This window comes from Vulpes vulpes, chromosome 12, assembly GCF_048418805.1.
Source record: "Vulpes vulpes isolate BD-2025 chromosome 12, VulVul3, whole genome shotgun sequence".
NCBI lineage: Eukaryota > Metazoa > Chordata > Mammalia > Carnivora > Canidae > Vulpes > Vulpes vulpes.
In genome coordinates, this window is record NC_132791.1 from 115,826,578 (window position 1) to 115,851,762 (window position 25,185).

The 25,185-nt window shown below is 38.4% G+C and overlaps 1 protein-coding gene across 1 annotated transcript in view; it reads right to left on the reverse strand.

Moving 5' to 3' along the window:
• The window catches only part of CBL (Cbl proto-oncogene), a 77,723-nt gene that overhangs the window by 26,999 nt on the left and 25,539 nt on the right, over nucleotides 1–25,185 (reverse strand). Inside the window, exons 3-6 of the mRNA XM_072729649.1 lie at nucleotides 5,350–5,496; nucleotides 2,070–2,226; nucleotides 1,166–1,287; nucleotides 694–831 (exon numbers count right to left, since the gene is read on the reverse strand). Of these exons, the coding sequence (XP_072585750.1) occupies nucleotides 694–831; nucleotides 1,166–1,287; nucleotides 2,070–2,226; nucleotides 5,350–5,496 (564 nt within the window). The remainder of the gene's footprint in view (nucleotides 1–693; nucleotides 832–1,165; nucleotides 1,288–2,069; nucleotides 2,227–5,349; nucleotides 5,497–25,185) is intronic.

Consider the following 25,185-nt stretch of genomic DNA (forward strand, 5'->3'; position numbering starts at 1 on the left):
AGAAGCCCCTGAGATCATCTACTAGGAAGCCTGTGGTGCTGATGTTTAGGGAAACACCCCCTTCAGCTCCAATGCTGCTATAGAAGATGAAGGATAATGGAAAACGGACTTTCCTCATTGCTTCAAAACACAAGTAGCTTTCTGACAGCTGGTCAACTGCTAGTATTTTTAGTGTTTACCAAGTGATACTCAATTTGAGTTCCCAAAGGAATAACAATTCTGGAATAAATAACCTAGTCATGAATATCAGCATACACTACAAAAACCCGAAGCCTAAAGAAATAGTGCCAAACCAAAACACTTAGGGGAGATGAAGGCCACTGAGCCTGCTGTTATTAGAACATCTAATCACTCTAATGTGGGCTATTTAAGTAACTGCTAACATTTTCTGCTAATTGGCATATTTTTGAATACAGATTTGAAAATAAGTTAACATCTGGAAAAGGAGAAAGACACCATTTACTCATGGTAATAACTAAAGCACCAGAGAAAAATCATCTCACTCGAAGAATCCTTTTTTTTTAAATAACAACAAAAGTCCTACAGAACCTGAAGGTCAAAATAATACAACCTGTTCATATGTTTCTTGTATCTTCAACTGTGAAGACACCTGGAATCAAGTCACTGATGATTCAGTTTTATAACAACCCCCATATTTCTAGAGTCCAGCAAGTAGCAAACACAGATACTCACAAGCCTTCCCTGAAGCCGTCAATCAGGGCTTGGAAGAGAGGTTTATTGTGAGGGATCGTCTGGAGGATGTTCCCATCAGCAGTGACATACCCAATAGCCCACTGTCCCAAACGAGTGCAGCTCAACCGGAAAATGTAACTGAGAACAGAGATGAACATAACCTCTTATATGCTTATATTAGAGGAGTTAAGGCAAGACAGAGGCAAAAAAATCAAACAGACCATCAATAATAGATTCTACAATGACTCTAGACCAAAAGCAAAAAACACATAAGCTTAATTCTTAAGTGGCTTGAAAGCATTTATCAAATCATAAGATCTGAATAAGTTAATTCCTCTGGTAAAGAGACATCAATCCTAGTGCCAGCAACGTGGCCACTGGAGACCTAATCCAAGATCATGTATCCTCCATCCTGGCAGAGGTCACAAAAGAATAACATTTAGAAAAAAACTCTCTGATTCATGGCACTGACCTGCCAGGTTTGTGAATGAACTTCTGAAGCCGAGCTTTCACTTCATCATATGTCAGAAAAGCCATGTAACCAGGATGAGTTACAGCAAGACTGTTCCAGTTCCTGAGCAAAGAGGACCAGGGCTAAGGGAACAAGAGCTCAATCAGACTACATGTCTCAAGGCATCCCGCCATCCTCAGAGCAATGAAGAACAGAAGGAAAACAATCTCGATTCTCCATTTATTGTCACTTTGAGGGAAATATGTTTGAGAGGTAAGAACTCAGAAAAGCTAATAAGAAACAATTAAACGCTTAAAGAAATTTCATTACAAAATGAGATTCAAGACATTTTAAAGCACTTCTAACCAACAGCAGTGAGGTTAAACAACACCAAACAGGTAAGACAAACAGCAGGGCATACATATACAACTAAGAAGTTGCCGATAAAGGTTTGTGCAAGTTGGCACACACACATTACCTTTACAGAAAGATATAAATGAATTCTTTCTGAAACATCAATGCCTGTCAATAATAAGTCAAGAATTTCAATGCAAAAAAAAAAAAAAAAAACAAAGAATTTCAATGCAATAGAAAAAGTTGAAAACATACATAAACGTCCAACAACAGGAAACTAACTATATAGATCATATTAAGCGCATTTTCTGGACATTCTACAATGATGCACAAGAAGAATATTCACTAACAAAGATAGATTATAAATGTGAGGGGAGGGAAGCAGATCATATAGTTATTATTTTCACCAATAAATAGATAAAATTGGACCTGTGAGGGGTTTTTTGCTTATAATCTCCAGTGACTAAAAGTACTTTAATATAATATGCCAACTCCCCAATGTTATTTCATAAAGAGTTCTCTCTTCAGAAAAGTAGCAAGTGATTTAGCCAACTCTTTTTTAGTATCCTACCTGAAAGAGTCGTGTGAAGATGTCAAATTCAAAAACAGAAATATAATCATTGCAGGTCAGATCAATAGTGGATTTCAGAGCCATGGCCTCGAGCCCAGAACTGATGGGATGCACTTCATGAAGGGCCTGGCGGAAACTCTTCCAAGGGACGATTGTCCTGGGTGGGGGGCAGGCGTGGGAGGGAAGGCACAGAGTGAGATACAGACAATTCTGAGCATTGCGAGAGTAACCAAGAAAAAAAAGCCACATTATAGTCTCATATCGGGATCCCTGGGTGGCTCAGAAGTTTAGCACCTGCCTTTGGCCTAGGGCGTGATCCTGGAGTTCTGGGATCGAGTCCCACATTGGCCTCCCTGCATGGAGCCTGCTTCTCCCTCTCCCTATGTCTCTTGTCTCTGTCTCTCATGAATAAATAAATAAATAAAATCTTTTTTTTTTTTTTAAATTTTTTTTTTTAATTTTTTATTTATTCATGATAGTCACAGAGAGAGAGAGAGAGGCAGAGACACAGGCAGAGGGAGAAGCAGGCTCCATGCACGGGGAGCCCGATGTGGGATTCGATCCCGGGTCTCCAGGATCGCGCCCTGGGCCAAAGGCAGGCGCCAAACCGCTGCGCCACCCAGGGATCCCAAATAAATAAAATCTTAAAAAAAAAAAAGGTCTCATATCAATTTCAATTCTCTTAACAAAGCCAAGCTGTATTTTGGATTGAGAACAGAAAGAGAGTAAATGATGTATTTCTTAACTTTCCAATGAGTAAATTAGGAACAGAGAAATCTTTTCCCACTATTCTTTGGCAATGTGTCGCAAAGTAATCCCCTTTCTCATCTTTCTTCACACATTTGTTCCCTATAGAGGAACATGGCAAGAAAGAGGTGATTATTACTCTTTTTATATAATAAACGTAATCTGTGGCCAAGCCTTCACCAGCTGAAAAGCTTACGTTTAAACTAACTTTTTAGGGCGCCTGGGTGGCTCAGTGATTGAGCATCTGCCTGTGGCTCAGGTCTCAATCCTGGGGTCCTGGGATCGAGTCCCACATCGGGCTCCCCTCAGGGAGCCTGCTTCTCCCTCTGCCTATGTCTCTCCCTCTCTCTCTGTGTGTCTCTCATGAATAAATAAAATCTTTTTTTTTTTAATTAACTTTTTAAATGCATGTAAAACATTCTGAGTTCTTTGAAGAAGTCAAAACGTCAAAACAGGAGGAAATAGGCTTAAGGCGCAGGAAGAACCTAGTTCTGATAGGGACAATCTAGTTCTGATAGGGAGGAGGAATAAATTATTAACATAAGAGTGATTAAGCCCCAGATAAGGCCAGCGCAAGATACTATGGGATTTCTCTTTCTCAAGATCTTTAAATACAAGCTCACTGCCTCTGAAAAGTTTACATACTCATTGCCTAAAAATTAAGAGCTCAAGTGGCATTCCGAACTCTTTTCTAATGAAGTTATTAAGTTAAAAGGAAGAAAGTTAAATTTATTCCCATCCTCTTTAGGTTTTTAAATCACTAATTATTCTATATTTTACATTTAAACATATTTTTAAAAAGAAGGCATTTAAAGGGCAATTTACATTAAGATCTGTATATTCAACCAAAAAGTTGTATTGCTATTTTTACCATTCCTTTTTTTTGTATTTTTTTTACTGAATTTTGATTTGCCAACATATAACACCCAGTGCTCATCCCGTCAGATCCAAAATATCAAGAGGATAGACAAGAACATTTATATTTATACTTAACAGCATAAACTCAATTCATAAATCTATGTAATTTAAAACTTCCATATGTCAGAAAATATAACAAAGTGGAAAAACTAGCCATACACTACGATAAGGTATGTGTAATGTAGGCAACTAATAGATGATGAGTATCTCACAACAGGATAAAGACAAGTAACTCAGTAGGAAAATGGGCAAAGTTAGGAACAGGACCCAGCAGGTCAGAATACGAATTCCAATTGGTCACAATTGTGAAAAGGTACTCAATCTCCTTTGTCATCAGGAATATAAAGCAAAATATGATACCCACTTCACACTACCAGTGATAGCCAGATTGTGGAGCTACTGGGATCTAAACTGGTATGACCACTCTGGAAAGCAATTAGGCAATATTTGGCAAAGCTGAGGACATGAAATCCCCTGATTCAGCTATTTCGTTCCTAGGCATGTAACTGTGAAGAAACTCTTGCATATGAAGACAACTATAATTTTGTTCAAGTGGCACCATTTGTGAGCACCAATAATGTAAAACCAAAACATCAATTAACAGAAGAATAGATGGGGAAAGACAAATAGTCAATCAAAGAGCATGTGTTTCAATTGAACCTGCAAAGTTTTCTTTAAACACACACATACACACATACACACACACACACACACACACACACACACACACGGGGAACTAGGTAGAGTAGTGCCCCTTATCTGCAAGGGATATTTTGCAAAACCCTCAGTGGACACCTGAAAAGGCAGATAGTACCAAACCCTTTATATACTATGGTTTTTCCTATACACACACCCCTAGGATAAAGCTTAATTTATAAATTAGGTACGGTAAGAGATTAACAGCAGTAACTAATAAAACAATTAAAACAATATACTGTTAATGAAAGTTATGTGAATGCAGGCTTTGTCTCTCACAGTATCTTTCTGTACTGCACATGCCCTTCTTGTGATGATGTGAGATAAGATGCCTATGTGATGAGATGAAGTGAGGGGAATGACACAGGCATTACAACCTAAGTGTCAGGGCCACTACAGACCTTCTGATAATACATCAGAAGGATCATCTGCTTCTGGACCACAGGTGACCTCAGGTAACTGAAACCATGGACAGACAAACTGCAGATGAGGGGGAGGCCTACTGTACACACATATTCATTATTTTTCTCTATGCTTTCCCATGATTTCATTAATTAAAAAAATAAACAGGGGTGCCTGGCAGCTCACTTGGTAGACCATGCAACTCTTGATCCTGGGGTTGTGATTTCAAGCCCCACATTGGGGTTAGAGTTTACTTTGAAAAAAAAAAAGTTAAATATTAGATAAAAGATTTAAAAAAAATAAACAGAAGGCCATAACATAGGCTTTGGTTCTTTATATTTCAAATTCATTATTTTGAGGGGCCCCTGGGCAACTCACTGGGCTAAGCATCTGACTCGGTCTCAGCTCAGGTCTTGATCTCAAGGTTAGGAGTTCAAGCCCTGCATTGGGTTCCACACTGGGCTTGGAGCCTACTTCAAAAAAATACACAAACCAAATTCATTATTTTGAGACTTACTTTTCCCCAAAAGCTTTCCTCCAAAATTCTGCAGCATCTGCTTTAGTAATCCGAAATGTGTCTCCTTGAAAGAGTCCACTTGGAAAGATTCCTTTTAGTTCTGCCAGCATATGGCTGAAGATCAGGGACAATTTGGTTAGGTTTCGCCTACAAAGGATCAGAAGTGCAAGAATTCAATGAACACATAAAATTTTAGATGTACTGAATTCACCCTATTAGGAGTGTAATTAACATGAACATATATTTACAAAGAACCTCTTCAAATACACTTTCTGGAAAATATTCCGAGATATATATATAAAACTAGGAAAGGAGAGAGGAAGGGATGTGCTTTTGATACTATTAATTACCCTGTGATATTATCTTTGTTCAAAAAAAGGGCTTCAGAAACTGGTTTTGGTCTAACATCACATAAAAAAATGCAGATTTAACAGAGGGAAGACTTGAATTCACTAGGTCCACTCCTATTCCCTCCATTCAAAACGATGTATAGTAAACAGGAAAACTTTAACAGTAATATGTTTTAAGGCTTTTAATCTCAGATTAATCAGGCCTAATGCTTCTGAGTATTAACATGAACAGATCTACTTTTTGAGGATGACATATAAGACTCAACAAATAAGAGTACAAACGTGTACGTTGACATAATCATTCACTTACAAAAGAAAGGAAATGTTAAAAAAGCAAAATATACTGGGGTGCCTGGGTGGCTCATTGGTTAAGCATCTGCCTCTGGCTCAGGTTATGATCCCAGGCTTTTGGGATGGAGCCTTAAGTCCCTGCTCAGCAGGGAGCCTGCTTCTCCCTCTCCCCTGCCCTTCCTTCCAGCCCGAGCTCACACTCTCTCTAATAAATAAAATCTTTAAAAAAAAAAGCGCAAAATATATTATTTCCGCTTTGCATAAGCTATTCTGGATTTTAAAGCTAATTGTAATATTTATCCAAATTAAAAAATAATTTAAATTATAATTCTCAATCTGAATATCCAGACCTAACAAGTACTTTCACTTAAATCAGACCTTAAAAAGAGGGTTTTTTACCAAAACAACTCTTCCCATACCAAAACTGAAAGGCTATATATTCAAACCCTGTGACAATTTCTACCTAAGCACATATGCTGCTATGCTTTAACAATTAGCAAGCTTCATTCTGATAACCTCATAAAGATTCCACATAGAATAATGTAGTTATCGAATCACTATGTTATACACTTGAAATTAATGTAATGTTGTGTGTCAACTGTAATACAATGAAAAAAAAAAGATGCCACACAGTACCAACTTAACACATCAGATGAAGTCTCTTTTAGGTATATTCTTTAATCAAGTTATCTTTCTTATCTTTAATGTGTTGTCACACAGAGCAAAATACAGACAGATGCTTCAGATATGGTTATATGCCAAACCAGCTACCAACTATACTTACTTTCCCCTTCATTAATCATTAATATTTATGTTTTCAAGTCTATTCTTCTCTTAAGTGGATTATAAAATTTCAAGTCAATTCATGATCAAATTCTAAAAATTCTCTTTCACGGAAATATTCTTTTCTTTTTTAGGTTATACAGGAGAGTCACTATCTGTCTCATCTTTGTCTTTCCTATATAAAATGTTGCACCAAAGTAACCAAGTCTTTCTAGCCCTGACTCTTGTGCAAAATGCTACTGAAATTTTTCCAGTCAGCTTTCAACAAATCACCTTCAGTTTTTTAAGATTTGTCTTCTTGCACTTTAGCAAGTTGCTCTTTCTAGTTTCCTGTTTTCGGAAAGCATCTACAAAAGTGATATTCTTTGAAGACAGTCTAAAGCGATTCATATGCTAAGTAGATCAAGTGTGAGATAGAAAAAAAAAAAGTGTGAGATAGAAGACAAGCACTTACCAATCCCTAAGCTCCCTTAACCATTGTCCTCCTCCTCCTCGTACTTTGAGATCCTTCAATTATTGCTTGTTAGAACTTTTACTATTTTATCCAAGAGGAAACAAAAAAAAGGAAAGATCAAGAATATATCACAGAAGGGGGCACCTCACTGCTCAGGAAGTGGACTTATGAGACTCTTGACCTAGGGGGTCATGATTTTGAGCCCCACAATAGGCAAAGAGAAGAACTTAGTTTTTTTTTAATATTTTATTTATTTATTCATGAGAGACACAGAGAGAGAAAGAGAGGCAGAGACACAGGCAGAGGGAGAAGCAGACTCCACACAGGGAGCCCAACATGGGACTCGATCCCGGGTCTCCAGGTTCAGGCAGGCCCTGGGCTCAAGGCAGGCGCCAAACCATTGAGCCATCCGAGCTGCCCTATTTTTTTTTTTAAAGAACTATGCTAAACTGTATAGCAGAATAATGTATGATAAGATCAGAAAGATATATATCACACTCTTAAGGTTACCACAGAGCTTTTTCTGGATTCTAACATCATCCTGAATATATCTTTCTTTGGTTTCTCTAATGTTGTCCTCTCTTGGTTCTCCTACTAGTTCTTTTGTCTTTCTCTGGCTTTTCCTATTATCTCTCTCTTTTTTAAAGATTTTATTTATTTATTCAGGAGAGTCACAGAGAGAGGCAGAGACATGGGGAGAGGGGGAGAGAGGGAGAGCAGGCTCCCTGTGGGGAACATGATACAGGACTCAATCCCAGAACCCGGGGATAATGACCTGAGCCAAAGGCAGATGCTCAACCACTAAGCCACCCAGGCATTCCTCCTCCTATTCTCTTAACAGAGCTATTTCCCAAGAATATGCTCTCTGCTACTTTCTTTCTCCACGTACTCTCTTGACTCTTCTTTCTCATGTCAAGCTTCAGAAACTACTCTGCAATAGATTCCCAAATCTTAAGCACTGGTAGCTCTCCAACTGCCAACCACATTTCTCCACTCAAATGCTAGCACCTCAAAGCAACATGTTCAAAATTAAATTAATCTTACTTCTCAAATCTGTTCTTTCTTCAAGTTCTCTTTAATGACGACACCATTTATCTACTTGCCACAAAACCTTAGAGTTATCTTGGTTTCTTCCATTTTCCTTATTCTCCATATGGGATTTGTTAATTGGCTGACCACTGTTCTCTTCCTACCTGTAAATTTTATTATTATTCTAATAAAAGTTCCTCGCTAACTTCCCCCACCTACTCTACAATTCAAACTTCAGTCTTCCATACTGATGGCCAAAAACATGAAAAGATGCTCAATATCACTCATCAGGAGATATTACCTCACACTTGTCAGAATGGTTGAAATCAACAACATAAGAAAAAAGTGTTGGTGAGGATGCTGAATGGAACTGAACTGGAGCAGCCACTTGGAAAGCAGTATAGAAGTTCCTCAGAAAAGTTAAAAATAGAACCACCCTACAATCCAGTCATCACACTTCTGGTTATTTACCCCCCAAAATATAAAAACACTAATTCAAAGGAATACATGCATCCCTATGTTCATAGCAACATTATTTACAATAGCCAAACTATGGAAGCAGCCCAAGTGTCCAGAGGAATGGATAAGAAAATGTGGTATACAATGGAATGTAATTCAGCCATAAAAAGAATGAAAATTTGCCATTTGCAATAACACGGATGGAGCTAGAGAGGATAATGCTAAGTGATGTCAGTCATAGAAAGACAACTAGCATATGATTTCTCTCATATATAGAATTTAAGAAACAAATGAGCAAAGGAAAAAAAAAAGACACACAAACCAAGAAACAGACTCTTAACTCTAGAGAACTGATGGCTGCCAGAGGGGAGAGGGTTGGGGAATGGGGACACAGGAGAAGGGGACTAAGAGTCCATTGATCACAATGAGCACTGAGTCATGTATAGAACTGTCAAATTACCACACTGTACACCCGGAACTAATATAACACCGTTTGCTAACATACTGGAATTAAAATTAAAAATGTAATAATAATAATAATAATAACAAACTTCAGTCTTTAGTCTCCTCCTATGCCAATCCAATCATGCCACACATAACGCCTTTTAAGGAGGGAAAAAAACAATTTCCAAAGTGCCAGTGAGACAAAATCCAAACTCAGCTTTGATTAGAAGGCTTTCCACTGATCTGGATCTAACCTACCTTTCTAATTTCTTACTTCATCACAAGTATTTCCTAACCAAACTGAATATGTCATCTTTTTTTATACATATTACCCTTACTCACTTTCCCATCTCTGAGCCTCTGCTTATCTGTTTCCCCAGTCTGAAATGAGACGCAACTTAAATGTCATTTCCTAAGAAACCTTCTAGAAGCAGTAAGCCAATAAAATACCCACAGCGTATTCGCTGAAGTTCTCAGGCCATCTGAACCCATCTTGTACTTGAGTAATCTGTGTACACAAGAGCTAAATCCATTTCTAATGTGTATTTCTATCCTGTAGGGCATCTGGCACAATTTCTAACCTTCATGATACCTTAAGAAAACACCAAGTGCCTAATATGTGCTTGCTAAGCACTAGGGATGGATACAACAGTGAACAAAATTCCTGGTTTCATGGCATTTACATTCCCATGGGAGAGCATCAGGTGGTGGGAGAAAAGTGTTCTGAAGAAAAACAAAGCAGCCTATGAGAAGAGAGTTGTGAAGGGTTGCCGTCTTAGGAACTTCTGAGAGCTGATTCTTAAACCAAGTCTAAAGTGGGGACAAGTGAGTCTGGGATGACTTGAGCCATGTCGGCATCTTTTCAAATAATTTTCCAGTCAGATCTACCAAGTGTCTAGCATTATGCTGGATCAGAGATAAAATAAACACACCAATATAATAATGGACAGAAAGCTATTTTAATATGTGAAGTAAGCCACAAGAAAAGTGAAAGTTATTGACCACAAGGATATAATGGTACCAGGTCTGTAAGAGCAATTCAAAGTGCTGACTGAAATAGATACTGAAAATCAATTTGAGACACTTCCCTGCTTAAGGATGCATTCCCCAAAAAAAGCCAGCTTACATTTCTGAAAACCACCAGAGATGTGCACCATAAGCATCACACTTCTTAAAAGGAAATTAAGCATCTATAAAAGCCCACAGGGTCAGAGCATTTTGTAACTGATCTGAGTTGAAATTCTGTTCAATAACACTTTAAGGCCATAGGCTTATAGCTGAGTGTCTGCAGTGCAGAGGACTGAATTTAATCAGCAGAATCTGTCTAAACATGTAATCTTAGAACAATGAGGTATGATGGATATTAGGCTTATAACAAGGTAAGCAATACTTTGCAAAATTCTGTCAGCAGTTACTTCAATTCATACAGTATGTTTGAACTACTCTCCAGAGATCTACAAAGGAACACAACTCTTCCATTTTTTAAAAAATATCCTGAAGACAAATCTTTTCTTTCTTAAGTTCCAGCAGTGGCACTTTAACTCAGTATTTTTTATCACATTTAAAGCCAAACATCTACATCTAAGTAGCCACAAATTCTACTCTATGGCTTCCATCTTTCTCTTCTCTTTGCTCACAACTTTCCCATAATCAAATGCTGATTCAGTATGCAGTGTCAGAGTTGTTGTGTTTGTTTTTGTTTTTTTTCTGAAGTTCAAGACCAGCGTCAGTTCTTTTCTCCCTCCCTCAGGTCCTATTCTAAAAGCCAACATACCTTTGTACCTCAGGCCTAAAACAATAGTTACATTTTCTGGGTATAATTTCAGCTAATAGGGACTAAGATTTCTATGTCATCACCAATACATAGGCACATTAAAGATTAAAGAAGCTATTATAGTTCCTGTTTTAGCTTCTAGAGTATAAAGATAAATACAACTGAGAGGAATTGCAATCACCACTTCTACAGATCAAACAAGACAGCGTTTAAAAGTAGCCTTTAGGGATCCCCGGGTGGCTCAGCAGTTTAGTGCCTGCCTTCAGCCCAGGGCGTGATCCTGGAGTCCAGATCAAGTCCCGCATCAAGCTCCCTGTATGGAGCCTGTGTCTCTGCCTCTGTGTTTAAAAAAAAAAAAAAAAAAAAACAGGAAAAAGTAGCCTTTATATGAATATGAGGTAAACAGAAACCTCTTCAAATGAATCCAGCTGATGAACTTACTGCACAAAATAGTGAAAAACAAACTATCTTGTAACTTATGGCCACATAAGTTCTTTGCAGAGAAAGAGGAAATGGAAAAAAGAACATAGCGTGGGGAGATAAATTGACCCTTTCTATTAAAATGTATTAACATTTAAGACAAGTACTGACAGTAGTACCACTCTGTTTTACTTAATGAGAATGTTCCATCCCTTTGAAGTACAGCAACAATATCATGAAGAAAAGGACTGTTGAGGCACCTGGACAGCTCAGTCAGTTGGGCATCTGTCTAGCTTCAGCTTGGGTCATAATCCCAGGGTCCCGGGATCCAGCCCCGTGTGAGGCTCCCTGCTCAGGGGGAAGGCTGCCTCTCCCTCTCTCTCTCCCCTTTCCCCCTGCTTGTGTTCTTTCTCTTGCTCTCTCAAACAAATAAAATCTTAAAAAAAAAAAAAAAGAAAGAAAGAAAGAAAGAAAAGGACTGTTAAGAAATAAAACCTCAAGGGATCCCTGGGTGGCGCAGCGGTTTGGCGCCTGCCTTTGGCCCAGGGCGCGATCCTGGAGACCCTGGATCGAATCCCACATCGGGCTCCCTGCATGGGGCCTGCTTCTCCCTCTGCCTGTGTCTCTGCCTCTCTCTCTCTGTGACTATCATACATAAATAAATAAAAAATTAAAAAAAAATTTACGAATTTATGCTATTCCACAGCTTTGAAACTGGAAAGAAACCTTAACTTGAGCAGTTTAATTTCATAAAAGGATTTAAGAAGAAAGACTCAAGAGAAAGCAAGCTAGTATGTATCTTTATAAGTTGGAGGAGTAGAAATAAATAGAAATAATTTTTACAAGATTTTATTTCTGCCTACAAAGAATGTTTTTACTTTTTAACATTTTATTTTTAATTTAAATTCAATTAATTAATATATACCATATGATTAGTTTCAGAGGTAGAATTCAGAGTGATTCATCAATTGCATACAACACCCAGTGCTGGGCAGCCCCGATGGCCCAGCAGTTTGGTGCCGCCTTCAGCCTGGGGTATGATCCTGGAGACCCAGGATCGAGTCCCACGTCGGGCTCCCTGCATGGAGCCTGCTCTCCCTCTGCCTGTGTCTCTGCCCCCCTCTTTCTATCTGTCTGTCATGAATAAATAAAATAAAATCTTAAAAAAAAAACAAACACCCAGTGCTCATTCCATCACGTGCCCTCCTTCATGCCAATCACCCAGTTACCCCATCCCCCCACCTCTCTCCCCTCCAGCAGCCCTCAGTTTGTTTCCTATGACTTAAGAGTCTCTTTTTGTTTGTCTCCCTCTCTTTGTCTTATTTTTGCCCGCAAAGAATTTAAATGAACTTCTGTTTCATGGAATTTAAATGAACAGCAGTTAATTGTATGACCCCACCTGGTTCAATTTTATGAACCCAACTGAAAAGTTCATCTAATCTGGTAAATTAAACACTGTTATCTATTCCAACATTAGGGATCTGCTAAATCCTAGAATGTGTGGTGAATTCTTTCACTCATTTCTGAGGGAAAAACACAGAAACATCCAAAATCATCTCAGCCATTTAAAAATACTCTCTCATGTGAAAATGATTCAAAAGCTCAGAAAGAGGAAGCCCGGGTGGCTCAGCGGTTTAGCACCTGCCTTCGACCCAGGGCCTGGTCCTGGAGACCCAGGATCGAGTCCCATGTCAGGCTCCCTGCATGGAGCCTGCTTCTCCCTCTGCCTGTGTGTCTGCCTCTCTCTCATGAATAAATAAACGAAATCTTAAAAAAAAAAAAAAAAAAGCTCAGAAAGAAATTCTTTGCTTTTTAATGAGAAAGAAGCAGAACCTACCTTTTACAATCAAGTTACTTGCAGAATCAAAGTGATGGGGTATATAACTGGTGTAAAATTCAATTTTTCTGTATGAATGAAAATTCTGTAATAAAACATTAGGGGAAAATCCCAATAATTTAGGCAGAAATCTATTTTAATATTTGTGGACCCAATGAAACTATATTTCCCAATGGGTAAATTTCAAAATGATTAACACTTTTAATCCAATGATTAACAAACAAGCTATAGAACATTGTACAGTATCATTTTGGAGTTGTAAAATATTCCCCAAAATGAGGTCACAGAGATAATCTATTTTTTGCCATTCAGCCAGTGTGGGCTAAAGGCCCCCTATGGATGATGATAAATGGATTATACTGTTGCATAGTGAAACATTTAATCCTTGTAAGTGTTTCATTTACTGGTACCATTTCAGTGATAACCATGCTGCTTTCCTAGTCCTTGAACTCCGAGAAGCTTATATGCAAACACTAGTGTCATCCAAAAAATGCTGAGTGAGAGCATACTGAGATGACATTCATAACTCAATAGCAGCATCCCCTGTTCACATAATCAGCTTTAAAAATAGATACAACGGAACTTCTTTCAACAAGCTCCACAGGAAGTCAATAAAGTACTGTTAAACTCTTATCTGCTTCAACTGCTGAAAAAAAAAAGGGGGGGGGGGGGACAAGACCAAAACCATCACCTACAAAAGAAGTTCTGAGCCAATATCTCTAAAAATATCAATGACCTTTTTCTCATACGGAAGACATATTAAATGTACCCACTGTTATACTTACGGCCTTGCTTTTGAGATGCCCACGTTAACATTAACAGGGTACCATTAACCACTCAGAGCATTCTGAGCTACCCATTTCATACAATTCAGTTAGAGGGACACTAATTATCAGGTGAATGGGAAGGCATCAGTGCATGTGAAAATCTCCAATATTCCCCTCACACTTTTAACAAATTAATCTTTACTGTAAACTCAATCTCATTAACTCCTCCCTATACAAAAATCTTCAAGGACTTCCCATAACCACCAAAAAAGTTCAAATTGCTCAGGTTACAAATCAAAGCACTTACGATATGGTCCTGATTCATCTTTCTAAACACATACTACTCACTATTTCCCCACTCTCTACTTTCAGGGCCTCCACACCTTTCTTGATGGTGTCACATCAACAATATTAGCCACTATCTCTAACAGTTAACATTAAGAGCTTAATATGTAACAGATGCTTTGCTAAGCTACATACATACCCATTTAATATTCATTAACTGCCCTCTGAAATAGGAATTACTAATCCTATGTTACAAATGAGAAACAAAGACTTAGATATTAAATAACTTGCCCAAGGTCATAGAGCTGGTAAATGGCAAAGCAGGTCTCCCTGAGTCCAGGCTGGTTGGTACAATGCAGATTTCCTTTCCAATGCCTGTGGTAACTGAACTCCTGCCCAAAGTTCATCTCAAATGCTCTCTCTCCAACGTGTGTATTAGGGCAGGTAGGTGTGGGATATTCACCAGTCTTCATTTAATGCCCACTCTCCAAATCTCAGACCCCAATGCCCCTTGTTCATACTCAGCACAGGCTCTACCATGTTCTGCTTTGTATCCATGTCTCAGTCCCTAACTGGACAACAAGTCCTTATGGGCAGGGGCAGGGAAGGTATCTTACACACTATCTCCTGCAGTAGTGAGCACACTGCCTTGCATGTAACAGGCATTCAATAAATTTGTAAAACTAAACTGGAAAGTATGATTTTATTTCTTAAACTTTTTATTCTGGAATCTCAGATTTACAAAAAAATTGCAAAGATAGTACAGAATGTTCCCATTCAATTTTCAGTTTTCTTTAATAGTATTACCATCTTATATTACTGTGGTACATTTGCCAAAACAAACAAACCAACATGGATATGGTCCTATCAACAAAATCCCAGACTTAATGGCAGGTCTCACCTGTCTTTTTCTATTAATGTCCTTATTTGTTTCAGGATCCAATCCAGGATACATTACACATTTATCATTATATCTCCTTTTCCTCTAGTCTGTGACAGTTTCTTAGTCTTTATTATTCTTTGACCTTAACAGTTTTGAAGGGTACTTGTCAGGTATTTTGTAAAGCATCCTTCAATGTGTTTAGCTGTTACTCTCATATTTTTGACAAGACTTGAGTTTACAGAAAGAATGCCACAGAAGTGAGATGCCCTTCTCATCACATCCTATCAGGGGTACATGAAGTCCACATGACATCATTGGTGATGTTAAACTTGACCATTTGGTTAATGCAGGGAGTGTTTGCCATGCTTCTCCACTGTACAGTTAACTAGTGGAAAATATTTCCTTTTTCACAGATAGATTATCTTTCCTAACTCATCTGAAACTGGATCACCTATACTAGAGACAATATTTTACAATAATTATTTCCTAAGGAATTTAAGAAAATAATCTGACTTCCCTGTATTTCAAAATAAGCTTTGAATGTATTCAACCCAAGTTCTGAAAGATTATATAAGCTATTACATACACTGAAGCAACTCTCTGCAGCTAAAAGTGTATTAGCCCCAAGAACTGATTATTACTCCTCTATACCAGTTCTTCGAAGAATATAGAAACATATAAGTAACATAATGCAGAAAACCTCTAAAACTTCTCATACCCTCTAACAAATGACAAAACCACCAGGCACCTTTCAGAAAGCTTGTCCTGTGAACTTAAAAAATAAATTTAAAAATATATGGATATATAGACAGACAAAACAAATTATATTAGCAGGAAACAGCTGTGATAGATTCTAATCAAATATGTAGAAAGTCTATCTGGTTATCATGAATTATTTACCTCTTGAATATATGACACACTAGATATTTAAATATACAGTTCCTCTGAACAAATAGAGTAGCTACTAAACTTTACTATCATCAAGACTTGGAAAAGAATATGGAATTTTCTGTAACTATCTGAATCTAAGACTTTTGGAGATATAAAAACTAGAGAAATCTTCATCACTGCCATTCTCTTCAATTTATTTTCCATGAAAAATAACCCTCAGGTTCCCAATTCTAGATCTCTGTACAACTCTGGTATTAGTATTTTATTTAGTTAACAGAATTTTTTTTAAAGATTTTATTTATTTGAGATAGAAAGAGCAAGACAGAGAGCATGAGCAGGAAGCAGAAGAGGGAGAAGCAGACCCCTCACTGCCCCCACCCCTGTCACCCTGACCATCAGGAGCCAGACATGGGGCTTGATCCCAGGATCCTGAGATCACGACCTGAGGTAAAGGCAGATGCTTAACTGACTGAGCCACCCAGGTGCCCCTAGTTAGCAGTATTTTAGCACTTAGTATTTAGTAGTATTTCATAAAATTCAACAAACTTTATTAAGAAACCATAAACAAAGACAATGCCATATAACATAGGAAAGAAAGTCTTCCTGGACCTGTCTAGTTAGCAAAACAGAGTTACACAATTTGGCAGGCCAGAGTCAAGTAAAAACCAAGTGCTGTAAGAGTATGGGTGGGAGAACCACAAATTAAAATTAGTATAATTTAGGAGGCCTCTTGGGCTTTAGAGAATTAATCTTCAATCAATCAAACTTCACCAGACAACATGGGAAGGAAAGAAATTCCAGGCTAAGGGAGTGACCAAGGCTCTGTAAAAGAGCTCGGGGACTGACCAACCAACTGGAATTATCTAGAATGTACCAAAATGGCAGCATATGATAAAACTGAAAACCCAGGTAGGATTCAAAATTTAGCAATTAGAGTGGGAGATATTGCAAATGCAGTGGGAAGTCACTCAGGGTTTGCAACTGGGAGTAACATCTAATCGATTTTAAGGCTATAAATGACAGTGTAGCAGAAAGTTTTCAGAAAGTGAAACAGAGAAAGGACAAAAGCAGAGATCACTTAGGATAGACTGCAGCAAAAAGGTAATGGGAGCCTGAACATAGGCACTAAAATAAGACAGATTTGGGGCACCTGGCTGGCTCAGCTGGTAGGGCCTACAACTCTTGATCTTGGGATCATGAATTCAAGCCCCATGTTGGGTATAGAGATTACTTTGAAAAATACACACACACACACACACACACACACACACACACCCAATACACATACACTTTAAAATACACACACATTTAATAAATAAGACAGATGTGAGAGATGAAGTAAAATTAAAAAAAAAAACAAATGAATAGAAGAGATGATGAACCTGAAACTGAGCCTGAACATCTGGGAACAGGGTCTTAAAATAATATATTAATAAAAGCTAATACTTTTTAAGGGCTTTCTATATGTTGGGTACTTTACATATTTTATAATTTAATTCTCACTCACAATCCTGTAAGACAGATTCAATGATTACCCCCATTTTACAAATGAAAAACCCCAGGTTGAAAGAACTAAGCCTAGAACCCATCCCAGAAGTTCGTGCTTGCCACCACACCTGATACCAGTCCCGGAATAAAGAGGCAACTGGCCTGCTTAAAGAAGAGGACATATTCTGGGTTCAGACATGTTGAGTATAAGATGTCTGAAAGATATTAACATGATAATGTCTAACTAGCAGCCTGGGAAACAGATAGGGTAGCAGGTTTGTGAATAATCTGTGGAAGACTGTGGACACTGTTGGGAATGGAACCATCATTCTCTCACACAGAACAATCAAACTGAAATGATGGGAGTTTTGAAAAGACTTGGAATATCTCCCTTTGGGAGGAGTGTGGGGGAAGATGGGATGGAGTCAGAACATGAGTGCAGACTTCTCTCACGAAAAGCAGAACAAAACTGGGGCACTTGGCTGGCTCAGCTGGAAGAGCGTGGGACTCTTGGTCTTGGATCATGAGTTCTAGCCCCATGCTGGGTGTGGAGATTACTTAAGATATATAAATAAATAAACTTAAAACGGCAGAACAGATCCATGTGAATGGTTATTTTGAAATACTGGGGAATCAATGTCCCAAGCGAACTACCTTTCTAAGAAAATCATGCTAATTTTGTGTATTCTCACATAAGCCAGAAATTAATGCCATCTCTTTGAGACCCAGACTTTGTTTCTCAGTATCTTTTATACAGACTTGATGAAAATGCATTCAGTATCTTAGCACATCTTCATAGATTCTAAAATTTTAGGGACTGTACCACTCATCCGGTGGCCTCCATCATACTTCCCAACAGGAAAATGTACATGGAACTTGTATATTACAGCCACCATGCAAAAGTAAACAATATTTTACCGTGTTCAGTAAGTTCAGCAAAGTAGAACACTTATGTTAAAATCTCAAAGTGCAGAGATATATTCACAAATGAAGAAAAATAAAGAAAAAAATTGCAAATATATTGAGTAGAATACAAGATATTTGAAAGCTATGTGAGAATGCAAACTTAAGCCTATCATAATTGGTAAAAATCTTCTAAATGTAGCAACTCTCAAAAATCTGACAGAATTAGACACAAATAAAAATATAGAAGGCATTTTAATAACATTATAATGAACTCTATTCCAATAACTTTTACTAACTTGCTCATTCTGTCCATATTGAATGCCTACTACATGGCATGCACTATTCTTAAACTTATAAATTTAAAGGAAATGGACTATTCCATTACCAACCTAGAGTAAACCACAACCATTTAAACAGACTAGGTGTCAAAAGCCCCTCCTCACCCCTCATACAGACATAGTTATGCATGCATGTGTGCACAAGCATGCACAATAGACCATAACAGTACTACAGAGGAAATTTTTGCTAAATATCCCCACAAAAGTGAATTCTCATTTTTGCAAATTGTCACAAATACAGAAAGAATTCATTGTGATTGTTTCCATAATCGAAGACCATGAGAAAAAAATTATATGCTAGTTTCACTAATATAGATGAAAAAATAATAAATGATTGGGTTTTTAAGATTTTACTTATTTTAGAGACAAAGAGAGAAAGAGCATGAACAGGGAGAAGAGCAGAGGGAAAGGGAAAGGCAGAGAACTCAAGAAGGCACTGCACTGAGCACAGAGCCAGATGCAAGGCTCAATCTCACAATTCTGACTGAGTTCATGACCTGAGCGGAAACCAAGAGCGGGTCACTCAACCAACTGAGCCACCCAGGGGCCCCAAAATCATAAATGATGGTTAAAAAGAATCCAGTGAAGCATTTATACATCATTACAAACTAGAGTTGATCCAAGCAATGCAAGGACTTTAATTTTACAAATCTATTACCACAGCTCACTGTAACAACTGTGTACAGAAAAACAAAATATGGTATCACCTGGGTGGCTCAGTTGGATGAGCATCTGACTCTTGGTTTCGGCTCAGGTTGTGATCTCAGGGTCATGAGATCGAGCCCTGTGTCTGGCTCCTCACTCAGCAGAGTCTGCTTGTCTCTCTCTCCCTTGCCCTCTGCCCCTCCATGAACAGATCCACCCCCACCTCTACAAGCTCTCATCCTCTAAAATAAATAAATAAATCTTTTTATTTTACTTTTTTTCCAAAGATTTATTTATTTATTAAGGGGGGGGGGGGCAGAGACACAGGCAGAGAGAGAAGCAGGTTCCATGCAGGGAGCCTGACATGGGACTCGATCCCGGGTCTCCAGGATCACACCCCGGGCTGAAGGCGGCACTAAATCGCTGAGCCACCGGGGCTGCCCCCCCAAAATTTTTTTTTAAAAAGGAAAAGAAAAAGAAAAACAAAACGTTCACTTTACAGAACCAGTGACTTTTTTTTTTATCAGTCACTTTTTATCTCCATGGCAGTCCAGTTCCCACTTCAGTCCCAGCCATCACCATCTCAGAACCCAAGATGACTGGTTTAGCTCCTGAATGGTCATCCTGTGCTCTCTGGCAACGAGCTTTGGCAATGAACTGAGGACCAAGGGCTCTTCCTTCCCTCTGCCAGGAGGGGTTTCTCCTCAACATCTTGCCAACGGCTCCTACCAACTCTACATACCAGACACCTGGTTCTCAGCAACTCTTAAAAACAAGTGGTTCCCAAACTCCCACTTTTTACCCTCACTCATCATATTCAACCCCATAAAAAGAGAGTGCAGGAATGGGTTGGGGCTCAGTCTCATGGTACAGCCTGTTTTGCCTAATCCAAGGACTCCTGTTCTCCCCTCCATGGGACACCAAGAGAATAGGGGTCTGTGTGCCTATCATCCTTCTACCCTGACATTGGACTGGAGTCCACTGAGAGCAAGTTCTCAAAACTACCTGCTGACTGAACACTTGCATAAAGAAAAACTTCAAGAGCCTTTGCATTATGACACTGCTTCTGAAAAAGTTATGGTAAAATATACATAAAATTTAAAATATAAAAATTACTATTTTAAATATTTTCAAGTGTACAGTTCAGTGGAGAGGACACTGAATACTTTTCTCCTCTTATTTCTTGATGACTGTGTATCTCTAAAAAAAAAAAAAAAAAGCATATGCTTTCTGTGAACGATGCATTATTCTAAGTGTTTTCCATATATTAACTAATTTATTGTAATACAATCCCCTGAGAACACCTTTAAGTGAGTTATCTGAGGCACAGAGCAGTAACCTGTTTCAGGTCATGGAGACTGGATGGCAGAGGACTCCACTCTGGAATCCAGCTCACATACACAGCCAGCACATTTACATCTAATATACTCTGCCTTAATATCACTGCTTAACATGCATGTTGCCTGACACGTGAGTGTGTCACTGGCTAGAAATGATTGAGAAACTGTGCTAGAAAGCAGGGCCTTAATAATCATTCAGGATCTACAAGTAAAAATTTAATCTACAAAACCTTGATCCAGTGTTTAAAATATAAAATAGATAATATTCACTCCTACACAGATAGGCCCACAGATCCTACACAGAGGTTCACATGGAGAACTCAGCTCACAGTTAATACAAACAAAGCCAAGATTCTCTTTCCTTGGTGCCTTTTTACTCATACTCTTTGAAGTTAGAACAGGAGAATCAAAGAATAGGACTACTATTATATGGGTCAACTTTACCCGAGAAAATACAAGTCAACTACTTTAAATGTAAATAACTGGGGCAAGAAGCTCTAAGAATAAGAATGAAACAAGTTAAGAAATACTAACTCTGAATACTTAAACTTGGATTTCAACCATCTAGGTATATTTTATTAGACACTAAAGCTGGGTGTTTTGCATGTAAAAGGAGGAGGGGGAGGGTTTAAACAAAGAGAGAAAAGAAAAATGCTAAGGAAGACTTCTTATTCCATTTCTTTGACAAATTTGAAACACTCAATTTAAACTTTCTGAAAAACAAACAAACCTATATTTCCATACACACAAAGTAAAAAAATAAGTTGCCAGGATTAAAGTTCACACTGCATTTTCATACTACTAGGTATCCCTAGCAAGCATTTGCTGCTTTGTACATTACAGCCTGGCAAAAAGGACATTCTTGTAGCCAGCTTTTGAACTCCTTCTTTAAGATGTTCTAATTTAAATGCAGTTGTACACTTCGCAAGTTATTATCGTTTTAGAGCAAGTCTTGGTTGGCACTATTAGAGCAAAGTGATTAGAAAAAGCTTTGGCACATTCTACTTGACATTCACTGCTTACTTCTCTATAATGCTCTAGTTTTACAAAAGTTATCACAGCTTCTTTGAGGGGAGGCAAGAGAGGGGATCTTCAGGTTCCCTCTATTTGCATCATCAAGCTTATGTCCAATAAGAAATATTTTGAGTGAAATTCTGTTATTAAAGATATAATCCTGTGGTAAATCATACCACTGAGTATTTTTGTGTTCAAAGACATGCCTATTAAAAAAAATTATATTAACTTCTCCGAGTCTATGTGGCTTAATATCTAATATTTGAAGTGTGGCCTTCAGGGCTTATTTCTGTAATAAGGAATGGATTTTAGTTACCATTCCTTCACATTCAAAGAAAACCAGGGCACCTGGGTGGCTCAGTGGTTGAGCGTCTGCCTTTGGCTCAGGTGGTGATCCCGGGGTCCTGGGATCGAGTTCTACATTGGGGTCCCCACAGGAGCTTGCTTCTCCTGCCTATGTCTCTGCCTCTCTGTGTGTCTCTCGTGAACAAATAAATAAATCTTCAAAAAAAAATAATAATTAATAAACATTTGGGAGACTAGCTTTAAAAAAAAAAGAGGCTCTGGCACTTAACTAGCTACATGTACTTGGGTAACTTATTCTAACTCTTAGTAATACAAAAATGCCTCTTCAGGTCCTCTGCCCATTTTTTAGTCAGATTATTTGTATTTCTGGTATTGAGTTTTAGGAATTCTTTATATATTTTGATTACTGACCCCATATTGGATAGATCACTCACAGATATTTTCTCCCATTCAGCGGGTTGCCTTTTTGTTTTGTTGATGGTTTTCTTCAATGTGCAAAAGCTTTTTAATTTGATATCATCTCAACTGTTTATTTTTGCTTTTGTTCCTCTTGCCTGAGAAGACCAATCCAGAAAAATATTGCTAAGGCTGATAACCAAGAGTTTACTGCCTACATTTTCCTTTTTTTCTTTTTCTTTTTTAAAGATTTATTTGAGGGGTACCTGGGTGGCTCAGTGGATTAAGCATCTGCCTTTGGCTCAGGTCATGATCACAGGGTCCTGAGACTGAGTCCCCGGTTAGGCTCCCTCCTCAACGGGGAGCCTGCTTCTCCCTCTTCCTCTCCTGCTCCCCCTGCTTGTGCTCTTAGTCAAGTGAATAAATAAAATCTTTTAAAAAAAGAAAAGATTTGAGAGAGAGCACACATGCTGGGGGGAGAATGGGGGGGGGAGGGAAAGAGTCTTAAGGAGACTCCATACTGAGTGTGGAACCCTACATGGGGTTTGATCCCATCACGCTGAGATCACAACCTGAGCCAAAACCAAGAGTCGAAGGCTTAACCAAATGCATCATCCAGACACCCCTAGATTTTCTTTTAGTTTTAAACTTAAATCCAAATTCCTTTGCACTTCTTTTTGATAAATTTCTAAAAATGGAACTACTGAGCAAGATTCTGAATCTTCCTATATAAACCAGTCCCCAGAAGCTAAATCAATTTCATTCCTATCACAACCAGGTAAAGGAGTACTCATTTTCCTGCACCCTCCCTTTGAAACACTAATTATAAACTGATCTTCCATTTTTTGCCAATCTTTTAGGTCAAAAAAAAAATTATCTTAGGACTAACATTAGGACTGTTCAACTTTCATATTTGCCCTTTTTTCTTTTGTGAACTAATCATTTCCTGTGTCAATCTTCTATTTAGAAAGAGAGTTTTTTTGATTTTTAAATTTTCTTTGTAGTCTCTCTTCTTTCTTGCTCAGTCTCCACTGCTGACTCCTCTCCCCTTAGATGATTCTATCCACTCTTGGCTTTAAATTATTCCAAATCCCATCAAATTTCTAACTACTCCACACCTCTCCCTCTGAATTCTGAAGCCTACTACAGCCATTTGCCTACTTATCACCTTAGATGGCTTATAAAAATATCTCCAATGTAAATAGGTCCAAAATGGAACTCTTAATCCTCCTCACTAACTCTCGATTTAGCTCTCCCCACGTCTATACTCCAAAGTCCTCATTTTAATAAATGCTGCTGCCACTGGCAGAGTTCATGATAGAGACCTAGAAGTCATCCTTGATCCTTCCCTGTCATCTTTTCCTGTCCTCCTCTTGTCCAATTCACCAGCAATTATTTTTTATTCTAGCTCCACTCTGTCCACTTTTCTTCCTTTCAGCCTTTCCCCTAGATCAGGCAACTCTCACCTCCCATTTGGCTTGACAGCAACAACCCTGTAACCTATCCCTGTACTCCCATCACTGTTACCCCCACAAGCCTAATATATTTCCCACAGAGCAGCCAACACTATCATAAGGTAACTACCAGATCAGGTCCTTCCCCTCTTTCTATACCTTTCTGTGGCTTCCCATTTACACCATCTATTCCCATTGCTCAAACCAGAAACCTAGCCAATCAATTAACAAGTCATGTTATGCCATTTTTTAAAGATTTTATTTACCTACTTAGAGAGCCAGAACATGCACACATGCACATAAGTGGGGGAGGACCAGAGGAAGAGTGAGAGAGAGAGAATCCCAAGCAGACTCCGCGCTGAGTGTAGAGCCCAACGTGGAGCTCAATCCCTCAACCCTGAGATTATGACCTGAGACAAAAATCAAGAAGCTTAACCAAGTGAGCCACCCAGGTGCTCCTTGCTAACCTTAGAACATTCCAAGTACTGTCTACTTCTTGCCATTTCTACCATCACCACTTTGGTTCAAGCTGTTATCATCTCTCTAGAACCAAAAGGGGGTGCTGCCCCTTTCTCAATCATTAGAAAAAGTATTCCTAATCTAATTGAGAATCTTCTCTAACCAAGCCCAAACTTTAAAAAAAAAAAGTATTTAAGAAAGAGAGTATGGGGGGAGGGGCAAAAGGAGAGGGAAAGAAACTTGAGCAGACTCGTGCTGAGCACAGACCCCAAAGTGGGGCTCAATATCATGACCTGAGATGAAACCAAGAGTCAGATGCTTAACTGACTGTACCACCAAGCACCCCAAGGCTTAACTTCTCCACATGAAGATCTAAGCTGCTATTACCTACTAATAAGATTTAGCACACTAACTGAAAACCTGTTTTCAGGACACTACAGAAAGCATACGGGAGCACAAACACTTCTGTCTAGTTTGTGCAACACCACTGTTCCACTAGAGAAACACTTAAAACCTTAAAAGCTAAAACCCTAAGGCTACAAGCCTCATAAGAAAAGGGACTAGTTGATACTCCTCAGTGTGCCATCATCACTGCTTCTAGAGCAGTGCCTACCACCAAGAAAGTACTCAATACTAACTTTTTCTTTAATGAATGGTTAGAACATGAGCTTTTAGTTAGTTCTGAATTATTCCCAGCTGACTACAGTAAAACCAAAACTTAATCATTTCAGTTTATGACTAAAAAGGCAGTAGAGTTACAACAAAAAAAGTTTAATCTTACTTCCAAAATATATACAATAGAACAGAAATGTTTTAAAATGAA